Source organism: Seriola aureovittata, chromosome 17, assembly GCF_021018895.1.
Source record: "Seriola aureovittata isolate HTS-2021-v1 ecotype China chromosome 17, ASM2101889v1, whole genome shotgun sequence".
In the NCBI taxonomy this organism is placed as follows: domain Eukaryota; kingdom Metazoa; phylum Chordata; class Actinopteri; order Carangiformes; family Carangidae; genus Seriola; species Seriola aureovittata.
In genome coordinates this window covers 2,671,611-2,698,083 of record NC_079380.1, presented here as the reverse complement: position 1 = coordinate 2,698,083, position 26,473 = coordinate 2,671,611, and the positions used below count along the sequence as shown (strand labels likewise).

General features: G+C 43.6%; 2 protein-coding genes across 6 annotated transcripts in view; both read right to left on the bottom strand.

Annotated features, from left to right (window-relative positions):
• hoxb3a (homeobox B3a) overlaps window positions 1-26,473 on the bottom strand; it is an 89,929-nt gene that overhangs the window by 26,655 nt on the left and 36,801 nt on the right. For all 5 annotated transcript variants that reach the window (XM_056401207.1, XM_056401208.1, XM_056401209.1 and 2 more), the window contains exon 2: window positions 16,088-16,431. The gene's annotated coding sequence lies outside the window, so the exon portion shown is untranslated. The remainder of the gene's footprint in view (window positions 1-16,087; window positions 16,432-26,473) is intronic.
• Window positions 18,385-22,773, bottom strand: hoxb4a (homeobox B4a). Its single transcript, XM_056401219.1, has 2 exons — window positions 22,018-22,773; window positions 18,385-20,499 (listed from the first exon to the last, which is right to left on the bottom strand). Exons 1-2 carry the CDS (start codon window positions 22,490-22,492, stop codon window positions 20,195-20,197), a joined length of 780 nt encoding a protein of 259 aa, XP_056257194.1. The 5' UTR covers window positions 22,493-22,773; the 3' UTR covers window positions 18,385-20,194.

Genomic DNA, 26,473 nt, shown 5'->3' with positions numbered 1-26,473 from the left:
CTGTAAAATAACAAATAGTTTAATGAATGAAATAACCATATAGGCTAGTTTCATTTCAACCCCTCCTACATGATGAGCGAAAACTTAACCACACACAGATGTCACGGCAGTTGTGTTGTAGGTCCATTAATCCACACTGAGGTTCATACAAAATAAAAGAATATCAAAAACTAAACTAAAACAACGTTCGGAAACATAAGGTCATTTCTATTTTATGGGACATAACATTAATATGATTAAAATGCAACTTGTCAGCGTGAAGACAAAACATTGGTCCTGGAAATGTTAGTGTAGTGTACCTGAGTATTTGTGAGTGCTGCTGTTCTCGCGGTATTCACCGTTATCCACTGCTAAAATGGATATAGTTCAGATGAAATAAATCTCAAACAGACGAGCTTGGCGGCTTTGCGCTCTCTCTCTCTCTCTCTCTCTCTCTCTCTCTCTCTCTCTTTCTCTCTCTCTCTCTGTCTTTCTCTCTGTCTGTGTGCAGGTTATTAGTGTTATCTGCCCACACATACATGCCTTCACTAACACACACACACAGACACACACACACATAATGAGAGCGAGAAAGAGATAAAGCGAGGAACGGGGGGAGAAAGAGAAAGACAGAAGTTCAGTCAAACGAAAGCGCTTTGTTATTTCCACGTTATTTTTGGTTTGTTCCCGCCATGATAAAAAGACAGAGGACGGAGAGGGAGAAGCTCTTGCCCGTTCCCCTCATCGCGGAAACATTTCCGGCTCAGCAGCTCACGGTCTCTCTCTTATCGCTCTCGTTTTCTGCTCTCTGCCGGTTGAGAGTCGCAGCCCGCGAGCTCTTGAATACGGTTTCAGCTGTTAAAACTGCACGCGCTCTGAATCACTGACGATTAGGAGTTAGCACGAGGCTTCTGATACTGATTTATTTCCATTCATCACTGCGCGCGAGGCGTGGAAAAGCCCGGGAAGTATCTGGAGACTGGATATCTGCAGCCTGTAAGAGATAAGGCCATTCATGCTATAGGTTAAATACTAATAGGCCTACTACACCAAATAATAATAACAATGTTGTTGTTGTTATTATTATTATTATTATTATTGTTATTATTATTGTTATTATTATTGTTATTATTATTGTTATTATTATTTGTATTATTATTATTATTGTATTACTACTACTACTAGTAATAATAATAATATTAATAATAATAACATTGTTATTATTGGGCTATTATTATTATATTAGTAGTATTAATATTTTTTCGAAAATATCCGTCTTGATTTAAAGACGGTCATTTGTGCTGTGAACATTATTTCCCCCTTCACTTAAATCTTTGGCTTGTTAACGTCCAGCTGCAGATTTATGAGGCCGCGCGCTTCTCTTGATTTATGTTCGACTGTTTTCGGAAGAGTCCCCGCTCCAACCCGAACCCTGCTTTCGCTGCTCTCACGGTTTCTGCCTTTTCCCTTTAATTCAGCGAGAAATTTAAACCTGTTTTATCTTCAAGCGACTATTATACGTGTAAAGCCGTTAACGTTAAATGGACTTCGCGGAGTTTTATCGGTTAGATGAGGATTGGAGCAATAAGCACCAATGTTATGGATATGGGAAACATCCACAGTGCTATTTCATTCATTGGATTCATTATTACTTTTGAAAGGGTTTTTTTTAGCCTTCAGCTTTTCTTTTGTTTCGCCTTTCTGCTTTTTACAATATTTGCAGCAAAGCTCAGAGAGCAAAGGTAGTCCCAATAAAAACAGTTTTTTAGTTATTAGTTTAATAAATTTCACACACACACAATAGCCCTGCTTACACACACACGCGCAGACATATATATATATATATATATATATATATATATATATATATATATTTGTGTTTGTGCGTGTGCGTGTGTGTGTGTGTGTGCGCGCATATATAAAGAAGGAGAGAGAGAGGGAGAAAGAGACAGAGAGGCTATACATGCTTGGGAAAAAAACTGTGAAGACAATGGACAATATGGCTGCCAAAGTGCAGTAGTGAGTGGGAAGATGCGCCTTGTGTGAAGACTTGTCCGCGTGCCTCTTCCAGACGCGTGGGTCTGCACCGAACTTGTCTTTGACCACATGCACATATGTCCATTTTATGTGTGTATCGGCCTTGTTTGTTTAGCCTAGTGTTTCAGCATCTGCATAGAGGGACCACAGAGCTGAGAACATTCAGCTCTTAAGATTTATAACAAGATTTCAAATGGATTTAAAGGGGTCAGTGTAATGATCCGTTAGACCAGCAGCAAACACAACACGGTACAATACAAGACTCTCTCTCTCCTAACTGATTTTGCACTGTTTTTAAATGTGCAGGACATTTTAGAGTAAAGCGCAGTTCAATAACAAAAATCTTTGTCAGTGATTCCGCTCCAGCGCAACAAAGACAACAAGTAAGAAGAAAAGTATTGTAGCCTATTACAATCTACACAAAAACAAATCAGCCGGCTCATTATAGGCAGCTAACATTTTCATTTGCCTCTTTTATTCTCTTGACGTCACAATGAGCGGATAATGCTGCAGATGCAGAAGGTTTCGGTGTAAACATTAATTTCAGCCTCAGATGTGTCACAATAGGTCAGTGACTGTTTGACGACACTGCAGTAACACATTAACCTCTCTGTGTTTTCATTCTGTAACAACCACATCTGATTCTAAATAACAAGCTAATGCAGCAGCTATGTGGATTTGTATTTAGTGAAGCGGGAGCAGGGATGGTTGTGAACACGGCGAGGCCTCACAGGAGTTAATATCTCCCTCCTGCAGCGTGGACAGCAGCAGCAGCAGCAGCAGCAGCTATAATGGATGTCAGACAGGCAGTGATATCATTTCTCAACACCGTTTCAAATATTTGAACTATTTCAACCGGGTTTGATGTGGAACTATCTCGGCAGACAAAACACACTTAACGGTGGACACATGCCTGAGATAAGATAAGATAAACCGCCTTATGCTTCTGCAGCCGCGTCCTCTTCACTGTGACACTCAGGACTATTTTAATGCAGCAGTGTTATAGGTAGGAACTTGTGATTTCATATACCAAGTGTGCTCACTCTAAACTTCCCCTCAGCGCAGGGCCACGCTCAAACCTACCTTCAGTGTGTGTGTCAGCCTGGCCGCTGTTTTTGGAAATGTGTTCCCAGCGCTTCCATGTCACCCAAATCAGATATGAGGTCGAGATAGCAGCGAAATATATAAATATATATGAAAAAATCCTGTCACTCCCCCCGCTCTCTCTCCCTCTCCCCCTCTCTCTCTCCGGCTCTTTCTCTGTCCACAGAAATGAGGCGGGATATTGTTTTTGACACGGCGGCGGACAGAAGAAATACACATTTTGAAAAGCGCTGCCTCTTCCTGCTCCTGCCATTATTATGTGACGGGAAGCCGCGGAGCCGCTCTAATTTGGTTACACTAAGGTTTACACTGGTAGAGATGGTCGAGTAGGGAGAGAGAGACACGGGGCGGTGTGGTGTGATGGGGTGGGGGGGGGGGGGGGGTGGGTGCAGAAAAGTCCAGTAAAGTAATTCTCTGTGCACATCCATCCAACAATATGATGAGTTACATCCTCTATTATTATTATTATTATTATTGTTATTATTATTATTATTATTATTATTATTATTATTATTATTATTATTATTATTATTGTTGTTGTTATTATTATCAATGGATTGTTTATAAAGAATTGTGTTTTGCAAGCTGATGTTGTATTTATATAATAAATGTAACTGATGCTGAGTTCACTGTCCTTTGCACTTTGCATATATTACCAGCTGGCTTCACACAACAAATACAACAGCACACAAGCGTCATCTACTACAGTGAGTTATGAGGTTAGCCGATGAAATTACATTTACTCCAATCCACCCCCTCAGCCCATCCTACCTTCCACTGCCAATGGGAAAAGGCTAAAAATACCACAACCAATTCACTGTGTCTCATTGAGTCACTACACGTTTGGTTTTCCGTACAGCCCGAAGAATGTAAATAAGGAATGCAACTGAATTTGATATGCGACATGTGAATATAAACGAGGAGGAGATTAAAAAAAATCCTCCGGTGTCTGCATCTTGTTTCCTCAACCAATTCAAAGAAGAAGAAGAAGAAGAGAAGAAGAAGAAGAAAAGAAGAAGAAGAAGAAGAAGGAGGTCTGATTCAGGGCGAAGAATTTGAGCAAAAGCAGAGACGCTGAGTGCTGACATGAATAATGGCGCCCAGCTCCATTCCTTCAAGCATCCAAAGAAAACACATTGAAAAAAAATGCATGGAGAAAGAGGGAGAAAAAAACAACTTCTAAAAAATAAACCCAGAGTTCGTGCACACAGTGACTGGTTTTATCCATAAAGTGAGCTGGATTCTCTGGTCTCCTCTAAATAAAATCATCTGCAGCAGAGGGCTCAGTAGGCTACTACAGTATCACTGCTGGTAGTGTTGGTGACATTAATATAGCTAAATTCCAAAGCTGTGCCTGCAGAGCTCCTGCACATGCAGAGATTTGCAGTTAAAAGCAGGGCCTGCAGAAGTCATGGACTCAAACCGGCACCTTGCAGCTCCTCAGCCTGGCTACCGTGGTTGAGCTGTTCGGATTCACTCACACATCCTGCTCAGACAGATGAGGTTTCCCTGACCGGCAGCTCCTTTTTATGAGATTTCATGGCGGCCGAGGCGGACCCGGTGAGCCACATTTAAACAAATCTCCCGTTAATTGGTCGCAGCAGTAATTCAAGACCCGCAGCTACAGCCAGCTACTTGTCATACTGAGCAGAAAAAATAAAACGCCCCTTGTTATAATCAAGTATAAAAAGCGGGGGCGTGTGTGTGTGTGTGTGTGTGTGTGTGTGTGTGTGTGTGAGGGCATGAAGGAAAAGGACAAGCAGTTACAGAGAAGGAGGAGAGCCGGAACAGAAAGAGGAGGAGAACCGACAGAGCTGAGATCTCTTCCTCCTCTCCTTCTTCTTCCTAGTTCCGGTGCATCATCGGTCCATCGACCGTCATTTTTCCCCACCGTCTTCCCACAGCGGAGGAAAACATGATTTATCGCGGGCCCCGCCATAAACAACAGCACTACCTCACAAACACACAATGGCAGCCCCGGCCGCACGCTGACACCCTGCCTCACTATAAATCAAGAGAAGTAGCTAGCTAGGAAAAAGAGAGAGAGAGAGCGAGAGAGAGAGAGAGAGAGAGAGAGGGGAAGAGAGAGGGAGGGAGAGGGATAGACAGAGGCAGGCAGATAGAGAGAGATGTAGAGGCAGACAGGAGGTGATGGGAGAAAGATGGAGAAGAATATCCAAGTGCTTCTTAAACTATAAACAGCCATCGGCTAACATTGCATTGCTCCGGCTCTCTCTCCCTCCCTCTCTCTCCCTCTCTCTCCCTCTTTCTCTCTCTCTCTGGTTTGCAGGCTGCTCGGCTGCACGGCTTCCAACCTATAAACAATGGCTGATGATGATGGGTGGGGGGTCATGTGTAAACAACACTATACAGCAACATGCACGATGAGAAAACACGGCGAAAGATGGGTATTTTTGGGGCATATTTACCAACGATGTTAAAATGATTCAGTGAGAGGGATGCGGGCGAAGGCGGCGCAGCGGCGGCGAAGATGAGGAGGAAGATGTGTGCTTTCCCCCCATGCAGTCCCCTTCCTTTCCTTCCGCAATACTCACGGTGTCCACAACGACCCACAAGACGCACGCCCGTCCAAATTTGTTTTATTGCAGCCTCCTTCTCTCTTTTCTCTTCCCCTCTCTCTCTCTCTGTTGGCGTTTCTCGGTGTCTCCTCTTCTCCCCCCTCTCTCTCTCTCTCCCTCTCTCTTTTCTCTCTCTCTCCCCCTCTCTCCGCTGCTATAGGGGGGCTTGTATTTTTTTTTTTAAAGGACAGTTGAATTTTCCACGTCACACACACACTTGGAGGAGCACCATGCCTTACTATCACATCCCTGACGAATACATATCTATTCTTTAACCTCTGCATTAATTATTTAATGAATCACGTGACGCGCTGGGGCAGGGGGTGTGGGGTAAGGGTGGGGTGGGGGGGTATCTGTGCGCCTCTCACTTGGTGGGGGAATGAATCCGGGAGTGCTGTGTGATAGAGTTTAAAATATGAACATAAAAACAGTCAGAGAGAACTTGTGTTCACCTCTCAGCTGCTCGATGGGAGGGAATGTGCGCTGTGTGTTAATGTGCGCGCGGTAAACTGTGAGGTGTACAACAGACAGAGAGAGAGAGACAGAAAGAGAAAGAGAGAGAGAGATAAAAGATGATTGTCACCAACTATGTTCTTTTTAAAAATGACTGCACGCCGCGGACTCTTTCTTCCTTATTCCTCACTGTCATCTCTTCCTCTGCTCGCCGTTACTCGGCAGAACGAGGGGGGATTCCTGCCCTGACACTGTCCTGTCTTATATTTCGGCGGATCTGTTTTCAACAATGGGACATATTCGTGATGACTGTGCGTCACAGCACAGTTTATTTTTAAGCTAAACTAAATATTTAACAGCAGCACAGACTCGAGCCAAGTGTGTCATTGTCTGGTAAGTCCAATTAGAAGTCGAAATAAAACCGGCTTTTATGAAAATATGAATCAGGATCTAATATTTTATCAGCACTAAATTGTCCAAACGCGCAGCTTCTTTTATCCCATGAACAAGTTCTTTTTTCTCGTGGCTGCAGCTCCAACAGTAATTCATTCAGAAGGAGCCATTTATTCAGGTAACGGACAGACAAGAGAGCTGTTAGAAAAAGAGATGGAGTCAAACATAAACACAAGATAGAAAGATATTAAAGAGGCACAAAGAAGAAGAAGAAGGGGGGGGGGGGGGGTGAGACAGATGAAGAAACAACGGAGAGACAAAACCACCCGTCGCGAGGCCGTGCAGGGCAGCAACAATAGACCGTCGGAATCCTTTTAGAGCGCCGCGTCTCCCGGTTCCAGAGCCCGAGCCGCCTCCAGCAGGACAATGGAGCCGGAGACTCCCGAGAACTCAGTGCGGAGACTGCGAGGCTGTGTCACGGCTGTAACCTATAGCTGCTGAGTTGCTACCACAAGAAACACTTCAAGGTCAAACAATGGGCCGCAGCGGCTCCAACACTGTTCCTCCTCCACAGGAACACAGAGGCTTTTAAAACCGCCACAACACCAACCTGCCTCCAGGTACACATGCTGGAATAAGCCTCTTTTAAGTCCAGTCAAGTGCTGCGCTGTTCATCAGCGGTGTCCATTAAAACCAAAGCAATTTTCTTTTAAATTTTATGTAGCCAGTTTGAAACAATTGTGAGTCCAGATAAATAGTTTAATATCAAATGTAATTAGTCAGAAACCAATTCACCGCTTTGGAGTTGTTTCTAAAAAATACAGTCTAATCTCCCTGATGACAGAGGGAAAAATAATTATCAAGAAGGAAACAAATGCTGCTTTAAACGTGTTATCAGTGAAACGGTCTGATGCTCATTTATTTATTACTTGTTTTTGATGCGCTAAAAACGCACAGATAGCTCCTTTAAACTTCATCCCGAGCACCGCAGCGCTTCCCTGACATTTTCTTTTTTTTTCTTTTTTTTTTTTACCCACAATAAGATTGAAATCAAACATTTGCGGTGGTGATGATGGCGTCTGTAATGACGGCCATAAATTATGGCAATCACAGTGTGAAACAACAGCTAAGATAAGTCGCAGCAGAGACCTGCATGGGCCGGCCTGACAACAACAATACGAATCAGCTCTATAAACTTGGCACAGTCGCATACAAAGCTATTACAGACACAACAATGGTCTTCAACAGCATAAACATCCCGGCTATGTTGGGCGGGGGTTGTAGAATCAAGCAAAAAGGAATAACTTGCATCCACAGCGTGTAACCATCATAATAAAGCACTCAGTGAGAGAAAGAAACGAGATGTAGGACTGGATCACTTTATAGCAAATATCCACATGTTAATAATTTAATATCATGAAAAGAAAAGGAGACATATTTGATAAAAATATCTGAAACCTGATCATTAATGTGTGATTCTACGGGCTATGTTTTACTAAATGCTTATTTCAACATTTATTATAGGCGCAGAATAATAGCTACTAAAAGCCAACAGGCTAATTGAAGTGATGTTGGAGTTCTTTGGATCTTGGGGGGTCTCTTGCTCCATGATGGATTAGGACAGGTAAATTCTTCCTCCTCGTTAATGATTAACAAGGCTTTGAATAAAAAAGAGAGAAACTGAAAATGTCTCTTTGTTAAGATGTAGAATGGCCGTAAAATTAAAGTGTCCACGGCGTGATGAAGTGGCTACATATTACACCACCAGAGAAATTATTATTATTATTATTATTATTATTATTATCATTATTATCATTATTATCATTATTATCATTATTATGTTGTTGGTGTTGGTGTTATTATATTTAAGGCTAGAGACTGATGTGAGAAAAAAAGAGCCGGTCAGAGAGAGATTGATTTACCGAGCCCCGACATCTTCGCGCCTTTTTACTGCGGCTCGTAAATCTGTTTGGAGACGCGGCAGCACGCGCACTGCCGCTTTTTTGAAATATAGTATTCCTCATGTGCGCGAGACGTGAGGTATTTCCCCGTCATGGAGCTGCAACTGCAGACATCCCCCTGCTCTCTCCTGAATGTTAAAGGACCAATCAAAAATCAATAGCCAATAACATTTGCGTAATTAAAAAGGTTTTGTTTTTTTTTGGTTTTTTTTTTGTATTGCATCTGTGTTTTATGAATATGATGAAAAGGAGCCAGGAGCCGTCCGTGTGCGCTGCTGCTTTAAATAGGAAATGCAGAGCTTTTTAATGGGCTGTTGTGACTGTTTTGTTGTCAGACGTGTCAGGACATTGATCCTGTCATGTCTGACTTCGGAGCGTGTTGAAACTGTCCCGCCATTGTTAACTTTATAAAGGCCGGTAGAGAGCCTGCTGAGTTACAGTAGCTACAGATCAATTACACTGTATGTGCTTTACATTTACACTTGTTGTGGAGTGTTTCACTGTGATTCAGACCTTAGATTTACAACCAACAGTATAACAATATGAACAGCCCTCTGGATGTGCTCTAACACATTGTGGCCAAATGCCTTTGTCTTCATACTGACGCTCTTGCACTTCACAATGAACTGACAAGTGCTCTTTAATGCAGGCCACAAAGCACCAGTTTGTTTGCTAAAATAAATATTTTGCAACAAAATCTGCATTTGCAACCACATTGAATATGGTGTATATTTTACATTGGCTATAAATATGGAACAAGATGAGCAAAGTTCTGTAATATAGCCTATAGAGTGAATCCTGCATTTCCCTTTTTGCGCCTCACCTATTGGCCTATGTTTGTTTTTTATTTACCATTAATGTAAATTATCATCAGGTAAAAAAAAAACGTGTAAATCAATTGTGCTGTCGTGATTGTGGTGTTTTTGGCTTTTTAATTTTTTCTTGTTCCTCTACGCTCTAAATCTAAAATAGCCCATGACCTGAAGTAAATTCACGCACCTTATAGGCTGTAAATATGAAAAACTGAAATCAAACCTGAGAGGCTACATTTTCACAATCCGAGCTGTAATCTTTGTGTCTCAGATTAGCTGTTATCATCCGGCAGCCAGCGCGTCTTTGTCATTAGGATATTGATAAGTGAAAGGTAACGAGGGGCAGTGGGGTTGTTTAATACTGTGGTATCAATGAGCTCGCGCAGGCCTAATGCCCCGCCATTACTATTAAGACAGGCCACGGAAGCCGATTTATCATTCACATCTAATGGATATGAGCGCTGCGGTAACAAACAACAGTGGGATCATCACGCTGCAGGACGGCTCGTCTCCATTCACTGTGAGCAGCATCAGAGTCCTGACGCTGCTCAACGGCAGCTTCACAATGCAATAAAGGAAGGGGGATTACAAATGGGCATATGTATGATTTATTAATCATGAGAATGTATTTATTATTATTTAATCATTGATAACACACCGTAATGCCTTAATATACGAAGTATTTGGGTTGCCAGGTTGTGATTCTACTGCAGATTTGATGTAAAACAAAAAGAGGGAAACAATTTTTCAATAGCAGTTTAAACTGCAGTTTAAACTGTTTTAGATGGTCAGGAGGAAGAAATGACTCAGAGTTCACTAACCAGATTTACAGTTTGTGTTTTCAAAGTGTTTTTTGTATGAGGATGCTGATTTGATCACATCTAAACTAGTTATTAATAAATAGGCTAAATCGTTGAAAATAACTATTTGATAATATAAATTACCTACTGAATATTGTTACAATACAAAGCATAGCCACCGTGTTGAACTACAAAAGCATGGCTTATGAAAAGAAACGTGTTGCCACTTGGTAACCACTATTCGTCTCTCTCGTTCTCTCTCTTTAATACTTAATACATGTCCACTTTTAAATGGCTCGCACGCTCCCTCTCTCCCTCTCTCTCTCTTTCTGTCTCTCACACACACACACACACACACACACACACACACACACACACACGGTGCAGTAGGAAAAGCCTGGCAGCCATATATCTCCAGTGACGACCTCCTCCTGCAGCCCGCGCGCCTCCACCGTGACCTCCTCGGCTCCTCGCGCTCTCCAAAATAATAAATTTCTCGGGCAAAGCGGCTGCAACAAGTCCGAGGGAAGAAAAAACGCACGCGGGGTGATTTGTCTGGCAATTAGCAAACCACCGCGAGACTCCCAGGCCAAAGAGAGAGAGAGAGAGAGGGAGAGAGAGAGAGAGAGAGCGAGAGAGAGAGAGAGAGAGAGAGAGAGAGGGAGAGAGAGAGAGAGAGGGAGAGAGAGGGAGAGAGAGAGAGAGAGAGAAGTTGGTGCAACCATTGTTTTTTGTTGTGTGTGAGTATGTGTGATAGCCTATGGTGATCATTGGACCAGTGAACACACACACAGAGTGGAAACATATTGTGTGAGTGTGTGTGTGTGTGTGTGTGTGTGTGTGTGTGTGTGGTGTGTGTGTGTGTGTGTGTGTGTGTGTGTGTGTGTGTGAAGCCTGCAGCTTACTGTGCAAAGCTGCTGCTGAAACATCAGCTCCATCAGCTGGTTCAAAGCCTTCAAACATCTCAGCCACAGCAAACTGTAAAGCAGAAGCAGCTGATCTGTGTAATCTACAGGTCAGAGAGAGAAAGAGAGAGAGAGAGAGAGAGAGGGAGAGATGGCTCACATCTGCCTGCTGGACAGACTCCTGCTGCCTCATGCTTTTACTTCAGTTATTTAACTGCTAATCCCACTGAGATCACAAAAACAAATCTCCTTTAAGATGTGAGAGAATCATCAGGACGAGCTGTAAAGCTGCAGAAACAACAACACGTATCAACAAACAGGGACAGAACAGACTTAAAATCACTAACCTAATGTCTGCTTTCACTAACTAAGAGCTCAGTGGGCTTTCATGCATCAGCGGAGCAGCAGGAGTTTTAATTTAACAAGAGTGTTTTTAATGAACCTGCGTGAGCTCAGGGTCGAAATTAGATTTACTCTATTCAAGGTTTCAGGCTGAGAAACTTTACAAACTACTGCACTACATTTCTGTCCAAATCACTCAGGAGTAAAGCTACAGCACTGATACTTACAGGTTTGACCCATCATTTCCCTGGGTATATATATATTATATACATTATGTCACCTGAAAGCAACATTTCTTACTGAAAGCTATTGTGTATACAGTCTCTCAAATACACTGAATGTATTTTCTGCATCTCCTTCTTTCTTATTGCTGCACTACAAACCAGCCAATAGCAAAACATCACATACATGACATTTTACTGTACAGCTGGTCCTTATACACCTGCTGTAATGTACAAGCTACAATCAACACGTGGACCAGCTCATTGTCACTTAAATCTACTGCACAACTAACTGTCAAAAACTGCAGGGAAGCTTTAAATACCACACCTCGGCTTCAGTCAAAATAGCAAATGCGAGTGTGTTTGGTTTTTTGGAAAAAACATAAAAACCCTTCATGAGGATGTGTTTGGAGTAAAAATCGCTCTTTAGCCTGCAAGAATTAGTTCAATTCAATACAAACACAAAGTATAAAATACAGCACAAGGATGAAATACATAACCACATCAAACTTTACTTAACTGCAGTCAGAGTAGAGCGGCCTTTAAAAGTTGCAGCCTCTCCAACACGTCCTTCAACTTGAAGGACCATACAGGTTTTTTCTGTCTCCACGTTCCCATAGGAGCCTGCGGACTGTTTCCTCAAACAGTGCCCCCGTGGTTTAGGTAAACACACGGTTAAGTGTACGTTCACCATTCCGTTCGGTTCATGCACAAAAACAGCTTGGTGTTTCCTTAAGGTTAGAGGACCTTTGTCGTCATGGTTACAATAATAAAAACGTAAGAGAGCTTGACAACTGGGATCATATCCTCTATCCTCTATCAATGGCCCATGTTTTGTGGCCCCATCGGCTCTGAACACAGATTTTGTGGCTCTTTTTACAAGATCATCTGACTGTCACAGAAATAAGAAAGACGTCATCTAAAGACAAACACACCCCATACAGAGCTGTGTCTGCATCTTTAAAAACAACACCGGCACATATAGTGTTTATGTGCAAAGTTTAAATGGGAAACAATTTATCTACTCTACACTTGAATCTGTCACACCTGGTGCAGCACTTCCTTGTGTGACAGGTGACCTCTTCCTTTGGCAAACCACACGAAATGACACGATCTGCCCCTCTGTGTGGCTCTCTGTTTGGATTCTGTTTTGTCATTTCCTGTTTATTTTGAAATTCAGCTTATTCACTCTTATGACCATGGTTGTTTTACTTCCTGCCCTTATGTGTTTCCCACCTGTTTGATCGGCCGCCCTGCCCCGATGAGATTCACCTGTTCACTATCACCTCTGCCTTCAGTGTATTTAGTCTGTGTGCTCCCCTCCCTCTCTGTCAGATCATCTGTGTCAGTTCCTGGTTATCTTTCCTTCATGTTGCTCATGTGGAGGATCCTGTTTTTGTTCCTGCCTTGTTCCTGTTCATGTTTCCTGAGTTTTTTCTCAGTGCTTCTGCTGCCTGTCAGTTTTGGATCGTGGAGGAACTTATAGATGGAGAATCTTCAAATCCGCTGCCAAAATGGCTCCAGTATAAAGCGGAAAGAGTCCCGTCACTGACTACACACCAGGACACTTCAAAAACTTGGATGAGGTAGGTTCCTGCCATCACAGATTGTGACTCACTTCCTCCCACTTCCTCCCAGGCTGTCTGTCCGGTGCTCCAATGGTCTGCCTCCATTATGCCTGGTTCTCAGCTTTGCCTGTTGGCCTGTCCAGCCCCCATCTAATTGATCTACTCTGGACCCCAGTAACCTGCTCTGCCTCCAGAGCAGAGAGGATCCAGCTTCGCCATCATCCTCCAACTCTTCCTCCAGAGGGGACATTTCCTGGATATGTTTCCCTCCTGTCCCTTTTGTTCCTCTCTGGATCCTTTATGGTCTCTTCAGTTTCCTGAGGTTTTTCCCAATGCTTCTGTCTGCCTGTAAGTTCTGGACATTCTTTATGATTATCAAAGTACCATCACTATGTGCCTGCTTCCTGTGTGCATTTAGGTCCAAACATCAATGAACTATGAAACTAAAGTGTAGCGTCACTGGAAGAGCACAGAGCCAAGATGGAAAACTGAGTAATAATACATGTAGTATGTCATGTGTGATTCTAGGATGGTCAGGAGTCCCACTGAACAGACCTTAAAGCGACCGTCAGAGCACGTAATGCATATTGTCCAAATTTGAATGACTTATGGGGAATTGTTAAGTAATTTAAATCCCCCTTAATACACATTTCCCACATGATTCTGTCTGACTGGATCTGAGCAGAGCTTCACTGCTCAACAAGAAAAATGTAAACAAAGAGAGGTTGCATCAGTAATACTGATGTTTCATCATGTCATGATTAAAATAGGAAATAAAGGGGACTACAACACGCTGTATGGGAACCATTTTATGTCAACCAGGGGCAAAGTGGAGAAAAATGGACAAATATATGCCACTGTTCCCCTGATTAATTAGTAGTCGCCCCCCCAGCTGTAGGTCAGATTACCAGGCTGGAAAACGACCAGCAACCACCAGCCCTACACCAGTATATAATGGGGGCTGCAGCTCTCATGACTACACGGTTTTATAGTAAAATTAACAGCATTTTATTCCTCTGTATTTCATTCATATAGTACTATGTCATGTCCTGAATTTTACTAAACATGAACTGGAGTGTGGTGACATGGCGGGAGCAAGCCGGAGAGTTAAAAAGGCTGCACAGGGCAATCAGGAGGTGCAGGCTCTGTTTACATTAAGGTCCCAGTCTGTCCAAATACTGTCCAGCTTCAGCCTGACAGCCTGTCTGACCCTCCCGTACCAAAACATACAGGAACATCCCACACCTTACATTAGAGTGCTTAGAAGACAGAGAGGAGAATTAGGTACCAAGTTATTAGTTACCAAAAATGACAACACTGTATGATAGAGTTATGGACTAATTGTAATTACAACAGTGAAAATATGTTTCCAAAGAGCTCATATATGTTTTTCCACATTGCAGTCTCATCATCATAAGTCCATTTCAGTAACAGTCAGCAGTGGCCTGTGGCTGACCCCTGACCAGGTGGCTGGCTTGTCTGTCTGTCTATCTGAGTGTGAGAGCAGAGATATCGCAGCCATGCCCCTGGGTTACAGTGCCCTGGACTCGGGTTGTTATGACTCAGTGGCCCGGGGGCCTCCGGAGGTCTGGGAATGTCCGACGGAGCGCAGGGTCCTCCAGCCTTGCGAGGTCAAGGGGGACCAGGAGTGGTGGGGGTTGGAATGGTGTGGATGCGCGGGGGGGTCAGCCTCTGACTTCAGAGCCAGTGGACCTCATCGGTCAGAAAAACCTGTCCCCTGGTTGAACCCTCTGTGGCCGCAGCTTGGCCATTCCGCTGCTCCTGCACGACCATCGATTTTTCCCTCCTCCATCTCCCGCTCTGCCTCTCCTTCGATACCCGCCGCTTCTATTCCTGCCATTTGTTTCTCTTTCTCCTCCACGCATCGCATCACGTCATGGCCGGCGTCCTCATGAGAGGCTGAGCCCCATCCACCAGAACCGCTGCCCTTTTATCTTTAATTCAGGCCAAATTGATTTCTGAAGGGGTCAAACAGGAGTGAGTGCGCTTCCTGGGGACGCTGCTGTTCGGCTCAGCAGATACCGGAGGCCTGAGCGCGCACGGCGACCTGCGATCGTTCGCAGTTCATTTTCAAAAGCCTTGCAGATCGTTTGTTTTCCAGCTAAATTGTTCGGGAGCATAACCGAGAGAGTATCCATTAACCAGCGCTCCCCCAGTTCTTCTAATTTTTCTTTTTCACCCCCACCCTTTCCACTGAGCGCGGTATTATTCATATTCTCACCGCAAGTCTCTGTAGCTTGTTTGCACCTGGCCGACAAAAAACACACACGCACAAACTTGCAACACTATATCACTGAACGCTATAGGCCTAAACCACAGAAGCACAGCTAAGACAAAATGCATGGGAACCAAGAATTATTCACTTGGCCATCCTGTCATTTATTAACAGCATTCTAAATTATCCTCGTGCATTAAGCTGGAAATCAAACTGCATCATATGAAATTAAATTAATAAAATACAGCTTCAAATGGTTCTGAAAAATCACCAAAATCTTCAAAACAACTCCCATAAACGTGTGCGTAAAGGACACACGCAAGACAACAGATGCTGCAGCAGCGGAGGCCTCCTGAGTGACAGACAGAAGTGACACCACTGCGGCAAAGGGGAGCGGAAACAGTTGCACAAACTCAGGGGGAAAACAGCACAACAAAACAAAAGCCAGTGTCTGTATGCACTGCAAGAAAACACGCACACACTCTCACACAACACAAACACCCAGCTCCAAAAGTCCCCGCGCGAAAATCAAAGCTCCCACGGCCATAAATGCCCCCTTCGCCTGACCTCGCCAAATGCGCACGGGGGCAATAAAACCATAAAAACTGGCTCGCTGGCATTTGCCTCTCCTGCACAGAGGAGCGAGAGAGGCAACAACAGAGAAGGGGATAGAAAATGAAATTAGCAGGCCTCTTACCTTGGACGCCAGAACTCTGTGCGACCTCGGGGCCATCTTCTTCTTTCGCGCCGGGAGGACTCTGTGACTGGTTTGTTGGACTTTCTTAGGAGGGATTTTTTTCTTTCCAATGAAAGAGAAAAAAGTTTTTTTCTTATGGTAGGATACTTGTGGGGTGTAAAAATAGCTTGGTGGTGCGTGGGAAGGGGAGGTGTATGTATGAGTGTTTATGTGTGTGTAAGGAGGGGGTTTGAGGGAGGGAGGAGGAGGGGGGGTGTCTTCCAAGACGTCTTCTTTTTCTTCTCCTCTGTCTGTGTCTGTTCCTTGCCCTCTGTATCTCCTGGCAGAAGGGGTCTTGTGTGTGGCTGTCGGGTGACAATAGAGAAGAAGGAGAAGACGGAGAAGAAGTGTTAAAAGAAGAACACGTGATTAATGATTTTTCTTGTATAATTCTCGCATTTTTCTTGAGGTGCCGTCCCCTCTGCCCTGTCCTGAAAATAATGGCTGTGAACTTTTTCAGAGGGGTGGCGATGAGGAGTGTGTGTGTGTGTGTGTGTGTGTGTGTGTGTGTGTGTGTGTGTGTGTGTGTGTATTGGGGAGGGGGGTCATTCTTCTTACAAAAAAATCTGATCCCATTCAAAGGAGCAGCAGAAGGCCCCGGCTGATAAAGGTGACTAAAAGAAGTCAGGGTTCCTTGGTGGATTTTATTGTGCGCGGTGTCACCCCGCGCGCAAATTCATTTATTTCAACTCGGACCGTGAATACTCCAGGGCTTTAGGAGTTATTGTGGAGGCGCAAATGTGAGCGCATGTGTGCAGATACTGGGGAGGGGATGTTTCTTTACAAGCTCCAATATAGGACATTTGGTGTGTAGCCACAATTACAGCATCCTGACACAAATATTGTGGTATGTGAGGAGAAGTTCACCGCCTGCGGGTTTGTGTGGCCTATGTGCGTGTGTGGAGGAGCTCGCATAAGAAACATTGGCTATATAGGCCAAATACACACACACAATATACAAATATACACACACTCATATATATATATATATATATATATATATATATATATATATATATATATATATATATATATATAGTAAGTGGAGGTTAATGCACATTAGCAGTCATATTCGAGACAAGAACAAAACAATAAAAACAATAATAATAATCGTCATCATCATCATAATAAGAAGATAAAAAGCAAAACAGACGAATTTCGGAGTAAAATGTGTTGAAATGCAGGTTTAAAGCTTTTATTCCGTCACAGTGGGTATAAAGCTTTATGCATTTTGGCGCAGTGCGCGTGTGTGTGCGTGTTTGAGCACATCTAGGTATACAGTTTGATAGGAGGGCGGTTTTGCTGGAGAAGCCTTTCATAAATAGGAAGAAAACAGATAAATGGGCAGAGGGAGTCTCTGCGGCAAGAAGCCCAGGGAGAAATCAACCAACAAGTAATAGGGAATCTTCTCTGGGCCGAGAAATACGAACGGACCAATTTGGGGGGCACAGTTTTTTTGTTTAAAGTTCATCGAGAGGAATGCTATTTTCTCGTTCTCCCCCCTCTTGCTCTATATTTTTCGATACCTGCTCTAAGAGAAGAAAATGAAAATTAATACGGGAGCCGCGCCTTACAAAAGAAGCCATTCGTCTTGTTGATTATCTATTTGGTTGTCAGGGTTTGAGCTATGGCGCCGGCCTGCTCCCTTTTTGTAATATATAAAAAATAAAACACACATGCGCGCACAGCACCAGTGCAGAAAACAACGATAGGGAAAAAAAGAAATTGAGCAAAAATTACACTCATTAAAGCATTAAAAGACCAAGAACCGAGAGGCTATTTAATTTTTTTTTTACTTCAGAACCAGAGGAGGAAGGAAGGGGGCTGTCCCACACTCTTTGTCGGGCCGGTGCATGCGAGTCTGAGCAGCCGTTAAATTAACGGGAGAACGGGAGTGAAACGGAGGGACGTTCTGTGATTTAAAACGAGATTACAGGACGTAATGTACCAGGATCACTCAGGGCTGGGACAGATTAATCATCGGAGGCCCCTGATTTCTCAAGTCAGGTCGCTTTGCGTGTTGTAGGCAAAACCAACACTGAGATGAAGTGGAATTATTTATTGTGTAGAATGTGTACGTTCACTTTGAAGACATCCTGCACGAGAGGAGAGATGAGGAAGTAGTGATGCTCTCTGCAAAGCGAAATGGAAATGAGTCTGTTACAAAAATTAAATAAAATCTTTAGTTAAAACCTCGAAACTTGAACACTGAACACTGAATAAATGATCATCCTGAGAGAAGAAATTAGAGCAAATGATGCTTTTTCAGCCATTTATTTAAATTTCAATGGACTATTTACAAATAATAAGAAGGTAGACACTGAGTAGGCATAAGCACAGAGAGGAGCAACTTACATATCGGGGAGGTAACACATGTTCAACAATATCATACATATCATATTATCATCATCATCATCATCATCATCATCATCATCATCATCGAGAAGGTTAGAACCTGATCTTTGGAATGTAAAAAATCATATCAGTTAGAAAACACTGGCAGAATAAAAACAATAGAGAGAAAGAAAAGTGTGCGCGCATTGAATGTGCGAGGAAAAGAAAGAAATGAATCAACACCATTCAGACATGCAATAAAAGGCTCCTTATTCTTTCTGAATGTCTCTGGCTACAGAACAATTACTTAGAATTAAATAACTTTTTGTTTCACATACAGGAAAATGAATAGCGCTTTTTTGTATTGCAGGTAATAATAATAATTATTATTATAATAACTCGTCACACAATTTAAAAAATATAAAAGCTTGAAAAGCTGTCACTTCATTCAACGAGTAAGAGAAAATAAGATTATAAAAAAATAATAATAATATATAAGTACAGCTGAGGTAATAGGTAGTACCCTACATTGTATAGTGCTGCGTCTATAATGTGTTCTGGAGCTATTTGTTTGAATATTAGTGTCCTTTGTTTGGGCAGCTTTATAAACTGTGTTTGGTGCGTGGTGGGGAAAAAAATCCTTAATTTCACCTTATTTCTCTAGATGACCCTGTTCAGTCTGTCAGTCTGTTTCCCTGTCGGCAACATGAACAATCAGCGGACCACATGAACGCATCCTCCCGTCATTCACACCGATGCCAGCTTATATCATTTTACAATCAACACTGAATTCAAAAATAACTATAATGAAAATTGAAAAAGCTATGAGTTTGTCATTAAAGAGAAATGTCAACCGTTCTAATGCTCTCATTCTGCATCATAGCGGAGGTTATATTTGATGGTGGAATATTATCAGGTCGCACAGAGGGATGTGTGTGTGTGTGTGTGTGTGTGTGTGTGTGTGTGTGTGTGTGTGTGTGTGTTTGTGTGTGTGTGTGTGTGTGTGTGTGTAGGTTTGTCTGTTTGTGTATGAAAACTTCTCTTGACGAAATGAGAGTTCCATTTATTTATTACACGTGCGTGTGAGTGTTTGAGTGGGGTGGGAGGGTGATCGGTATAGTGGTTTGGGGGGGGGGGTGGTGGGGGGGGGGGTAGTGGGCAGAGCCGCGGTTCACCCCTTTGCTTTGTACCCGCAGAGTAAACATGACAAATGGGGCCCGAGTTTGGCATGATTAAAGATGAAAACGAGGATCCATCTTCACCAAAAAAAAGTCTCGGATAGAGGAAAAAAAGGAACCACACACACGCACGAGCACAATATATTCAGCCTACACCGTCCCGTGCTCTCTGATAGAGAGGAGAGAGAGATGCGGAGAGGGAGGGAGGGGGTGGGGGGTATAATAAGAAAGGAATCTAAAAAGCTGAGGAAGAGGCAGAGAGAGAATGAAGGGTTAAAAACAAATAAGCGACCGCATCATTTTTTCGTTTCTGTCACTTTCCTTCTTCGCCTGTTTTGTTCCTTTCTTTTTTTTTTTATGAATGGGAAATCTCCCTCTTCACCCTCACACGTCATATTATAGTGTGTAACATCAGCACAGATCAGGGCCACATCCCTCCCTCCAAAGCGTTACTCCGGTCCAAAGTGCAGGTTCCGGGGGTTACAAGGCGTTCAGTTTGGGAATCAAGTAGGAAAAACGGAGGACACATCTCAGACAAAGAGTAAGCGGTAGTGGGCTATAGTGGTCCGGTGGAGCGGTTCTGGGAACCGGTTAGGGACTGGGAGTTTGTGTTGCTGCTGTTTGTCCCGGAGCGGACCTTGGTGTTGGGCAGCTTGTGGTCCTTCTTCCATTTCATCCTCCGGTTCTGGAACCAGATCTTGATCTGCCGCTCCGACAGGCACAGCGTGTGCGCGATCTCGACCCTGCGCCTGCGTGTCAGGTACCGGTTGTAGTGGAACTCCTTCTCGAGCTCCAGAACCTGTTGGCGCGTGTAGGCCGTCCGCGACCGCTTCGGCTCACCCCCCGTGTAGTTTGAACTCACTGTGGGGGAAACACCAGAATAAATGATCAACAACATGAAACATTAAAGAAAAAAAAATGGCTTACAATACACAATCACCTACAAAATAAACAATGATAATAACAATAATAAAAACAATAATAATAAAAATGATGATAGTCAAGCAGCTAATAAACTGGCTGCTATATCTAGTATCATGGGCTCATTACAGAGGACCTAACACAGTATTGCGGTGATATTTTCCAAACTGAAAACAGCACATGAAGCCACAGGGGGGGAAAATATTATGAACACGCAGCCCGGCCACAGTGACTGCAGCTGATGTAGGAGAGCACAAAATGACTATATGACCCTCACAGGCCTGTTTTATCCTACAACAAACCTTTTTTCCCACGTGTTTTTAAACCAGCTGTCACAGCTACTCCGCGCTTTGTTTCCGAAACGCTGCATTTTCAGTGAACATATGCTGTCAGGTGTCATTTCAGGCCCGGCGGTGGTGCGTGAATCCTCCGCACGCAGCCAGCCTGACAACGGTGTCCAAATGTTGTGATTTGAGGGCAAATCGAGGCAACTGCTGAAAAACTGCGCACACACGACTGGGACTGGCGTAAATTATTAACACATGAAACAGCGACGAGCAGCGACGAACAGAGCAGTTTCCTTTTCTGTTTTTAAGGCACAAATGGACTGAGTGCGAGGATGGAGCCATTGTCTCGTCTTGTATAAACTGGTTGAGAATAAACGTGGTGGTGGGGGCGGGGGTGGCGAGGGGGTACGGCAGCTACACGACGGCGTTCAACGATGATGATTCAACACAACAGGACAGTAGCAACTAAACATGCTGCAGCAGAATCTAAAGACATGACAGCTGCAACAATGTGCAGAGAGAAAAACGCATTAAAACGGTTTCTTACCGCGTGCACAGGCCGCGTTATGGTGACTTTACAAAAGTGGCATTATGTCGTCGCGCGAATATTCGCTCCGATTATCCACAACACACAACAGGCAGCGAGTCCATTATAACATTACAGAGAAGCCATAATAGACTGGAGCTATTCGGTGTTACATTGGTGTTTTACGGCCGGCTCCATAAACATGAATATTTCAGCTGCCATAAAACTTTCCCTCCCTTGGAACAACGAGTGGGGAAGGAAGGCTCGACAGAGTAAAGTACACCGTTTATACAACCCGACCACTTAAAATCAAATTACCAAAGCATAAAATCTAACTTATGGGCTCGGTCTGAGTTGTCATAAGGCGAGGTATTAGAGCAGACGAGCCCGAGATCGGACTTCAAAAGGCACCTCAGCGCAGAGGTGTAATAAAAATTTATGGAGGGTGTAATTATATTGGCCCTGCAAACAGACGATCGTAAATCTTGACCCAAGGGCTACTCTTCTACTTCTAACAGAAAACAGGGAGGGGAAGCCATAGATTGTGACGGTGGACACCTAGCTGACTGCATGGGTTTCAACCGCAGGCAGCGAGAGAGAGAGAGAGAGGGAGGGAGAGAAAGAAAGTTTGCATGTAGCACTTACCGATGTTTACATGGACTTTCTTCATCCACGGGTAGACGACGGGATCCTTCCGAGTGCTCGCGGGGGAAGAAGTGCTTTGGCTGTGGGGCGTTTGGCCGCAAGACGGAGGCGGAGGCGGGCTGGGTGTCACCGACTCGCAGCGTTGACTGTGCTCCGGGACGGGGGTAGTCTGCAGCGCGGCCGGGGGAAGGACGTGACCCCGAGGGGACATGACCACCGAGGCGGGCTGCCCTGCGCGCTGGCACGTCGTGTAGGGCGGCTCGGCTCGCTGCTGGTGGTGGTTCTGGTGGTGTGGCTGGTGTTGTTGATGGTGATGGTAGAGGGAGTCCGGCTGAAAGGCAGCAGGCTCCTGCCTCTGAGAGCTGTAATAGTCCGGAGAGTGGCTGGGCAGATAGTCGCTCTGAGAGTATTCCTCGCACGGTGGGAACTTCGGGTCCACATAGTTGGAGTTGATCAAATAGGAGCTCATGGCCATTAATTTCAGTCTTTTTGTGGAATTGCACCTACTCGGAAAATATATAACTAAAATTTATATCTCATCCCTTTACTCTTCGGTTATTCCTGCTCCGTTGAACCCTCCTACTTTTCTGTCAAGTGAACAAAGTTAAGATGCCACGTGACGGCAGCCGGCCAATGGCGAGCCTCCAGGACAAACCCCGGATAAGGAAATGGGATTAAGCATACACAGAGCCACGCGCATTATCATATGGCCTCAGTTTGTGGGTATTCAGTCTTACAATAACCCCCCTCCACCCCTCCTCGCCTTTCTCCATATGCACCATTCTCCCTACATAGCCCATCTCTCCGCCACATGTTGGCACGCATGCCGCTCTAAGCAGGCAGAGAATCACAACAATAACAGAGCGCGTCCGAATAGGCTGCATTCCGCTCCAGCTGAGGCAGCGCTGGGCGTGCACGCGCACCAGAGCAGGCTCCAGTACAGATGTTGTCATCTGGCTGCAAACTTCAAATATAACATAAAGAAAGCAGAAAGAGGGGAAAGAAAGAAAGAAAGCGCTGGAGGGTGTGGGTGGTTTCAAGTGGCTTGCACCACCTCCTGTGTATATACTGGGTGTGTAGGGACATGTCTCACAAAGTTTTTTTTCCTCCCCTGTTCTTTTTAAATCGCTAATAACGGGGAGTGGGAGAGTGGCCTGACTCCTGCGCCACCCAGCAGCAGCAGCACCGTGTCAGAGATAAATCTGGCTTGTTTAGGATCGATAGAAAATTCATCAACTAATTCAGGTTACACAGTCTCCTAAATCACCAGCAGCCCTTTGCATTAAGAATCAGAGTCCTGCACCGTTTCCCTCTTTTTTTAAACCCCACGCTGCTCCAACAGGAGCCTGCTCTTCATTTACCTCCTCTTGCATGATAATTCAGACTCAGCCTTTTGCCTTGCATGAATAAATAGAATTTATTTCCCACCCATGTTCCCTTATTAACATCACTAGCAGAGCAAAGCCATTTGAGCCATTCAGACTTGTGCGGCTGCTTTTTGCCCTTGAGCTCTGCATTACTGAACACAGATACACGCTTTTTGTTTTTTTCCTCCTGCAAGAGAATCCATCTCCCCAACCGTGACCCGCTCACACGAGCTGCCACAGACCTCCACCGCTTTGTTTTCCCTTTTGACATGTAACACACAGTCCCACTGTCTTCGCACTGGTTACTTTCTTCCTACTATCAGACACAGAACACCAAACACAACAAGACGCACAGAAACTCAAAGATTCATATTCATACTTCTCCCTACAACATTCTTCCTTAATATGTTATATAGAAACATCCTCTTAGAATGCTAATAATTGTGCTTGGTGCAATTTCTGCTGCGTTCAAAAAGCATCAAGACACAAAAACAAACTGCAAAACACGCAACAGAGAAGAACAGAGCAGAGGCTGCTGAGCACTTTCTGTAGCACCATCACCACAGATTCACACAGGCAAGATGATGGAGATGATGGAGAAGTCCTTTGTTTCCAGAAAATTGACCGTTTCTAACACCCCCACCCCACCAATACCCCACCCTCTCCTCCCCACCACAAAGCTGACTGTATCATTTTTCAACAGGACGACTAGCAAAAAAAAAAAAAAAAAAAAACTCCAGTTCAACCTGGAGCCTGGAGTTGGCTTTTAAAAGTATAAAAACATGAAGGCTACAAACAGAAGAACGACATTAAAGAAGCATTCAAATCGAATCAGTATGATCTAATCAATAAAGTCCTAAAATAAATAAAATGTCTACATTTTCATGTCATTTTCTATGTTCATAAAAGAAATTAAAATTCATGGAAAAGACACATTTTCTTTATTCTTATTTTCAACCTTTAGCCTCCTGCTAACCTACAAACGAATTCAAATCAAATATAAAGCAACGAGTGAATAAAGGCGCTTAGAGCCGGTAATAACCGCTGCAGGCCTCTGCTGCCTGTGTCGATCCATCGCAGCCGTCGTGTATAAATCCACTATATACTCCCCTAGAAGCGAATTTGTGATTGCTTTAATGATTTTTACACAAATCCGGATCTACAGGGTAGATATAGAAGACAGTGGCTCTCTGGAGGCGCGCCTTCACACCGTCCACACACTCGTGTTGCTTTCATAAACTCGCTGTCGGAGCCACAGCGGAATATCTTCATCCATCTGTACTGTCTCTGATCCCTGACCCTCCGCAGCGCTGCTGGGGAGCTGGGAGATGAAGTTATAAAGCTCTAACGCTTCCTGTGAGTCAGGGGCGACGATTAAAACAGCTGATACAGAAATAACAAGAAAGATGGTCGCCATTTTTGTTTCACTTTTAAGCAGCAGAAAGTGATGGAAATGTAGAGGAGGCCTTTTTATCCAGGTTTAAAATACTGTACAGCGAAATAAATATTGACCTTTCAAAATAAAGGCAGGTAATACATGATATCAAACAATATTATTTACATTCTGTGTAATGTCCAATAATTTTATAACAATTTGATTGTTTTAAGTTGGAATATGAGGCCTGCGTCGCAGTTATTCAAAGATAAAAATACTCATTCATACTTTCCATCAATCTATCACCCACACAGAAGTTGATCAGAGCTACAGCTGTAATTATCCAAAAAAGAAAAAAAAAAGCTGGCAGCTTCAGCATGTTAGAACAATTTAGTGAAAGAGGAGACAAATCTCTTGGCACGGGGAAACACTGTCCCATCAGAAACAGTTCTGAATAATGTTAGTGAAGAATGGATGGAGCAATGAATAAACGAATGGATGAATCCATGTCCCTTCACGATGGTAAATGCATTGCACGTTTTAACTGAATTAAAAAAGCCGCACATAAGGGCCTACACTCAATCATGATTCTTTCTTTTTCTTTCTTTCTTTCTATCCATCTATTTATTTATGTATCATCTCTAAATAGCCAAAATAAAATAAAATAAATCAAACAAAATAAAAAAATAAATAAAAATAACACTCAAAAAAACGAAACAAATAAAAACAAGGAGAGATGATTTCATCCTCTCTCACTGATTTTAATGCATTTAGCCTTACACTATGTTAATGTTTAGCCTCTATGACAGATATAGTTTATGAGAATGGTGTATGTGTACATGTATGTTTTCAGGCCCTAAATGTTTTTCCTGTTATATTTTCCATGTAATTTCTATCTGCCCTGGCTGCTCCCACATTGATTTTGTGACACTGACTCTCCCTCCCTGCTTCAGGCAATATTGCTGTTCTCCGTTTCCTCCAAAAGTTGCCCATACATCACCTGAGCGGACCACAGAGGCAGAGTGTGGCGTCATCGTCACTAATCTGCTTCTACTCAGCCTCTTCTCTCTTTATATTCTGCTCTTTTTATTTAGTTCAAACACAACCCAGCATTCCGAGTCTCTATTCTATTCTATTCTTTTCTATTATTTTCTATTCTATTCTGCGCAGGTGTGTGCATACCTCTCTCACCTTGACCTCGCGCTCTGCTGCGGGTCATCTCAGATATCTATCAAGGTGTGTTTGAGTCTGACTGCGGCACTTCCCCTCCCTCTGTCACGTTTGTCAGAAGCAACCAGTTCAGTTTATTGGGAGACTAGTGTTTCCAGTGTTTCCAGTTACAGCTTAAGACACGCAAAAAAACAAAAACAAATTGGCTTCTAATAAACAGATTAATTGGATCCCAATATAATGGAGCCTAATGTGGAAAAAGTGAATCAAAGTCTCAAATGCCAGCAAATGCAGCTGTTTGCTATTTTGTTAAATAAAATGATACATTTTCAAATGTGCTTCTGAAATATGCGTTTCCGTAGATAAACCTGAACCTGTTCGAGAGCTGCGGCGCCCCACCTGAAAAACCAGCCCGTCCTGTTGTGAAACCTGCACATGAGGAGCAGCTGCTCCGGAGCGAAAAATAAAAACAGGCCTTTCTCTCTGCTCTAACATCAGAGCGTCTCTCACTGACATATACCGGGACACAGTGAGTGGAAAAGGT

Bases quoted from the DNA above. Each gene is read 5' to 3' on its own strand.
- hoxb4a (XM_056401219.1), bottom strand. From the start codon at position 22,492: ATGGCCATGAGCTCCTATTTGATCAACTCCAACTATGTGGACCCGAAG. The intron at 20,500-22,017 runs GTAAGTGCTACA...TTTCCCCCACAG, and splicing joins GAAAGTCCATGTAAACATCG to TGAGTTCAAACTACACGGGG.